This window comes from Corella eumyota, chromosome 3 (genome assembly GCF_963082875.1).
Source record: "Corella eumyota chromosome 3, kaCorEumy4.1, whole genome shotgun sequence".
NCBI classification, from domain to species: domain Eukaryota; kingdom Metazoa; phylum Chordata; class Ascidiacea; order Phlebobranchia; family Corellidae; genus Corella; species Corella eumyota.
Genome location: NC_137492.1, coordinates 201,921 through 207,920, shown reverse-complemented (window position 1 = coordinate 207,920; position 6,000 = coordinate 201,921). Strand labels below are relative to the sequence as shown.

At 30.2% G+C, this 6,000-nt stretch overlaps 1 protein-coding gene across 1 annotated transcript; it reads right to left on the bottom strand.

The window, feature by feature from the left end:
- Positions 1 to 3,098: 3,098 nt before the first annotated feature.
- On the bottom strand, positions 3,099 to 5,967 carry LOC145745868 (BBSome complex member BBS5-like). The gene is made up of 8 exons (XM_082564045.1): positions 5,825 to 5,967; positions 5,531 to 5,679; positions 5,334 to 5,383; positions 5,017 to 5,150; positions 4,835 to 4,919; positions 4,518 to 4,664; positions 3,793 to 3,981; positions 3,099 to 3,458 (listed from the first exon to the last, which is right to left on the bottom strand). Exons 1-8 carry the CDS (start codon positions 5,875 to 5,877, stop codon positions 3,237 to 3,239), a joined length of 1,029 nt encoding a protein of 342 aa, XP_082420171.1. The 5' UTR covers positions 5,878 to 5,967; the 3' UTR covers positions 3,099 to 3,236.
- Positions 5,968 to 6,000: the final 33 nt, after the last annotated feature.

Below are 6,000 nucleotides of genomic sequence, written 5' to 3'. Positions count from 1 at the left end.
ATGTTTTGAAAATTATGTTTATTTTTAATTTTATGTTTTTAATTAGAAATTAGTTTTAATATTTTATTTTCTGCATGTTCTTTTAAACTTGTTTTACAAAATTAATAAAAACTTTCAACTTTTTAGTTTCTAATTATAGACCTTAACATTTTAATTCTAAAAACTTAAAGAATTAATTAATAATCTTTAAATTTTGGTTTAGATTTATTGAAAATCATATAAAAACATTTATTAGGCTACATAAGGTAGAGGATAAATAATTTTGTTAAGTAACAAATGTAAATAATAACTTTGTTTGTTGAGTAAACAATAGGTCTTGTGATCGGTTCTTTGTTAAAATTAACATTTGACCGAAAATAATTTAGACAACTTTACTAGATTAAGTGAAATTATTTTGCAATGAAGTTTAAAGAAAAGGAAAATAAACTTGCTGCTAAGTTAAAACAGCTTTGTGTAGAAACACAAGATGGAAAGTGGAAGGAAAATAAACCACAAGAATCAGCAAAAGTTCTCCACAAAATGGGGTTGCTTTATAAGAAGAAAAGTCCTGATAAATTGAGCTTGATAAGAAGTTGTGCACTTTTAAATTCAGCTATAGTGAGAAATCCTTCAAATGTTAAAACAATTAAGAAAGATCTGGATAATCTTTGCTCACATTTGCTTAAAATATCAAAAGCAAATCAATCTTTGGCTAATTTAAGAAATATTTCTGCAAAAGTTGCTGAAAAAGTTAAAAAACTTAGAGAAAATACTAAAACTAAATTGTCACAGTTAGAACATATTCCTTATGAAATATCAGAAGCAAAATTATAACAACTAGAATGTGATAAAATACAATCAGTTTGTGCTATACAAGATAATATAGCCAGCCAATACACTTTTATCATGCAATTTATAGCTGAAAAGTGTGAAGAAATCATGGGAAAACCTCCATGTAAATTTGCCATAGCTGGAATGGGGTCTCTTGCACGAAAAGAAATAACTCCTTACTCTGATTTTGAGCACATGATTTTGCTGGATGACAACAAGAAATTGGATAACAACACTCTGGAATATTTTAGATGGTTTTCTGTAATTTTTCATTTTATAATCATGAATTTAGGAGAAACTATTATTCCATGTGTTGCAATTCCAACTTTAAATGATTATTACAATGAAAGTGGAATTGATTGTTTTTTTGATTGCTATTCTAAACGAGGAATTTCTTTAGATGGAATGATGCCACATGCTTGCAAGTTTCCCTTAGGAAGACAAAAAGGTACCACAAACAAGCCATGGCCAACAGAACTAATTCAACCTGTCAGTAAAATGATTAAGTATCTTGACTCTGATGTGGATTTAAAGAATGGTTATCACTTAGCTGATGTGTTGAAACGAACATGTTTTGTTTATGGAGACGAAGAAATTTACAAACAATATTGTGACCTGGTTAAACGAAAACTTGAAACAGAAGATTCTTCCCAAACCACATTAGTTTTAATTAAGAATCTAAATAAGATAAATTGTTTAGATTATATTAGTGCATTAAACATAAACAATCAACCATTTAATATGAAACAAATTGTCTACAGAAATATATCATTATTCTTGACACTTATCTGTGATTTTCACAAAGTTTTTTCCACCGGATTTGAATCTATAACTGAGTTAGAAAAACAAAAAATAATTGATTCAAGGACATCCCATTATCTTAAGTATGCTCTGTTTGTTGCTTGTGAAGTTAGACTAAAACTTTATACGAAAAAACAAGGTCAAGATGATTTTATTGATAAAGGGAAAACTTTTCGAGGTTCAAATGATTTTGATCCTGCCCAAGATTTAATTCAAGCTATTGGAGTAGCAAGTCTTGTTAGATATTTTGAAATTTTGTTTAATTTGCAAGATACAACGAATAATCAAGTTAATAGTTTAATGGAAGGAAAAATTTTGGTTAAAATTTCAGATCAACAAACTTCAACTTTAAATTTTTGGCAAAGTTTATTATATTTACGACAACATAAACAAATTATAATAGAATGGGAGAAAAGAAAATCTTTAAACTGGTTAAAAAATGATAACAATGGATTATTTATTAAATATGTTGTATGTGTGGCTTATTTTTGTGAAGAAAACTTTAAAGCTGCATTAAAGTTGCTTGAACAAACAGAACCTCATGTTCAACCTGGTACCGAAGATTATTTAAATTTGTTTCAATTAACAATAGAATGTCTTCACGCTTTAAAAAAATATCACCAAATAGAAACAATATCTCAACCATTTCTTCAAGAATTTCCGATACCAAACCAGGATATTAGATCACAGCTTATAATACTTGATAAATGTGCCCAATCACAATTTGAACTTAACAAGCCAGAAGTTGCACTTAAAAATTTTTTAAAGCATTTAAAGATTGACCAAAACTCACTTCTAAAATGGCCGTTTCATGCTTCTGTTATATATCGAGGTATGGGAGAATGTTATGAGAACCTTGGTAAATATGAACAAGCAATATTACAATATAACAAAGCACAAACTTTATTAAACAAACTAACAGTTAAGCCAACAGTATTACAACATGATATTTATGCTGGTTTACACTTATGCTACAAAGCATTGGGTAAACAAGATGAAGCTTTAAAGTATTACAAGCTAGCTCATGAAATATAGAAACAATTTAGTGAAACTGAAAAACTTAAATTTAAAGAAATGCGATATTAAATTTAATTAGGAATTGAACCGATGTTCAAGTTTTTATATGTAGGTTCTATTTATTGTCTTAACTTTTCAAGTTAAAAAGAATTTTAAATCTTACAAAAAATATATTTTTATTTTATTGATATAATGTTAGTGCATGGTGTATTGTGAAGAAAATAATTTATTTTATAAGCACATTTTATATGTAAAAATGTTGGCTTTAAATCTTCAAAGCTTGTTAAGTTAGGAATAGTATTAAATTTAGGTGTTTTATAAACCAAACTTAAATTCATTTAAACGATTTGTGCTATATAATTTTGCTTTTAGTGTTAGTTGTATATTTGTCCATCAAGTTTTATTATTTAGTGCATGTTGTGTTTATTGTGATTTAATGATGAATAAAACTTTAATAAAAGCACAACTTGCTATAACACTTAGCCAAACATTCACTTCATAAAAGTTGTTAAAAAACCTTAAAACATAAACCTTGTTTTATAATATCACTTTTATTTTTTTAAGCAATAAACAACATATAAAATATTCACAATAAAATAAATTTTTGTTCACAAGACTTTCCACAATTGGTCAAGAGTAAATCCATCCTTAAGTGGTTCAATGGCCAGTCCAAACTTGTCACAAAACACAGGTCTGACTGCCTTGGTGTCCGACTGTCCGTCTGCAAAATAAGCAGCACAGACGTCCGATTGTATGGAGGTGTCGATGTCAGTGTCCTCAATTACTGGGAGGGAGATTGGATCAGGGGGGTTGTCCCCATTGTGGATGTTCTAAAGTGTAAGGTAATTAAAGTTTTGTGCCATTGAAAATTATTTTTAAAAGTGAGGGTTTTAACTAATAAACCCTGGGTAAAAGTGCCTGGGTTAAGGTAAACATCAACCAAATAACTAAGTCTTTAGTTATTATTTTTTACTAATATTTAAGGTTTTGGTTGTAAGTAAACTAGCTTCTGTATCACAGCAGGCTTAAGTTAGTTGTTAATTTGATTTACTTTGGCAATTTTCATGTTAATAAACCGACAATAGGTCAACAATAAAACTGACAAAGATTACTCAAGATTAAAGTAGGGTAATAGAAGTTATTAAGTTGCAAACATGAACTAACTTTATGAAATTGAACGCCGTAGGTTGGATTCTCGGTGAAAACTCGATGTAAACTTTGAATTTCCTTCGTCACTTGCTGCAACTTCTCAGCTGGGTCGATCCTGAACCCCAGGACATAACCCCCACTGCCCCATGTGCTCTCTAGCACCATCGCGTATCCAAACTTCGAGTCTCGCATTTTGATGTCTTTCTACAAAAGTAAATTTTGATATTTTTTATTGTATGTCTTTGTCAGTATTTGGGTCTTTTTTGGTATATTTCATTTAATTCTCCACAGACCAAGCTTATTTCACAGCTCATAACGAATATTCAATAACCTGACCCAGTCTGGACATTGTTCTACTTACATTTAAAAACTCTTTGGTGACTTGGTTTGTTTTTTCGTCAACCACTTTAACATCTCTCTGTAAAGTTTTACTAAAACAATATTTTAAACTTATCTGATTTTAGATTAAACTTTCTTAAAGGCTTTCTAAATCAAACTTACATTCGAAACCTGGCACTTTAACAACCAACTTTTTAACTTTTAAGGTAAGCTTTATAACTTCTACTATTTATTCATTGTCTTTTACTAGTAACTAACTTTAAAACTACTTCTAATCTAACACTAGACCACTAGATCCTTTTAAGAGGCTGTTAACTAAATAACAAAGCTGACTTTTATAAACAGGTTCTAATAATTGCTACAACTTAAGACTGGTCAGGTTATGTAAATATTGTTCTTACGATTTGCAGGTATGGGATGCTGACATTGAAGTTCTCGTTGGCGTTGGCATGCCACACGACCCTGATGTTGGTGATGAAGCAAGTTCCCAGGTTCCCTGTGTCACTGCTCAGGTTCCAAACCCCGTTCACTTTGTTGTAAACCTCTTCCTACAAGGGTGTATAAATGGGGTTAGGGGGTTCAAATAGTTAATGTTTTTATATTGAAATCCTATCTAACCAAAATTCAGATCTATTGGTTTCTTAAATAATGGATAATCAATAGTGATCAAATAATTATGTTATCTTCAGAATGCATAAGGGTGTATACATGTGCTAACCTGTGGCAATAATTTTAGGTTTTTGTTCTGTATTAAAGCTCCCCTTAACTTAAGATCCCGATACAACTTTGAAGAATCATACGCTCTGTAAAGAATATAATACTTTGTATATTATTGTCTTCTAGGTTATAATATACAACATAGTTTCAACTCTGTCTTATACCAATTTTAATAACACATACTTGAATATGGTGAGTATGATGGCAAATAAGTTTGTTGGGCCTGAAAGTCCCGAGATATCGGTGAAAATAAACTCAAATCTGTTGCTGTTGCATTTTGTTGAGATGCACAAAGATTCCGTCGTGCCACGAATTTTCTGGAAGAAAGTTTTGGTTATTAGTTGTACTGGGTGTTAAAGTGTCACAAGTTTGGTGGTTTAGCAATTGTTAACACACAGTAATTAAAAGTGTTGTCTTATGTTGCATAACAATTATTGTAACCCAATAATATTTGGTTTTACATATTCTTGAATTAATAACGATAAAGTCGTGAAACTTACCGAGTTTGTTCTTTTTGTGTTGATGTTCAAGATACATGAATATCCAATTGCTTAAAAATATAAATTGGTCAGAAATTAAACTTAACGTTTTACTTTTTATCAGTCAGTTAGTTTAATGTAAATGTAAATCATGCCCTTGTAGTAAAAAACAAATGTTACCGCTGGTATTAAATAACAGAAAGGTTGATTAAACTTACAAAGATTGACTCTGGGTAGATCTTGAGCATGCCAGAGGATCCTTAGATTTGTGATCAACAACTTTCCTTTCTCCCCGTTATTTCCTTTCGTGTCCTCAATCGAATCAAAAGCTTCGATCAAAGTTTCACCCGGACAAGTTTTCATTTGTCTGTGGCAACATTTAAGTTTAACTTAAGTTTTAATGGCAATAAAAGTGATCTAACCAATCAGTTAAGTAACAAACAGACGAGTTACATTTAAGAAATTAAAAACGAGTTAAAATCGTGTGTTAACCCAAGTTTAGTTAAACTTACTGTTTACTGAGATCAAATCTAATATCTCTGTCCTCCCATAATGTGTTGTCCATCTTAAATTCTTTAGTTTGTGCTAAGAAAAGGGTTAAAAAGAATTTTAAATCGTTTTAAGTTTATAAAATATTTAGGTAGCAACAATTTTGTTTATTTACAAATCGAGCGACATCTACCGACAT

Bases quoted from the DNA above. Each gene is read 5' to 3' on its own strand.
- LOC145745868 (XM_082564045.1), bottom strand. From the start codon at position 5,877: ATGGACAACACATTATGGGAGGACAGAGATATTAGATTTGATCTCAGT. The intron at 5,151-5,333 runs GTAAGTTTCACG...ACTTTCTTCCAG, and splicing joins ACACAAAAAGAACAAACTCG to AAAATTCGTGGCACGACGGA. The intron at 4,665-4,834 runs GTTAGCACATGT...ACACCCTTGTAG, and splicing joins ACCTAAAATTATTGCCACAG to GAAGAGGTTTACAACAAAGT.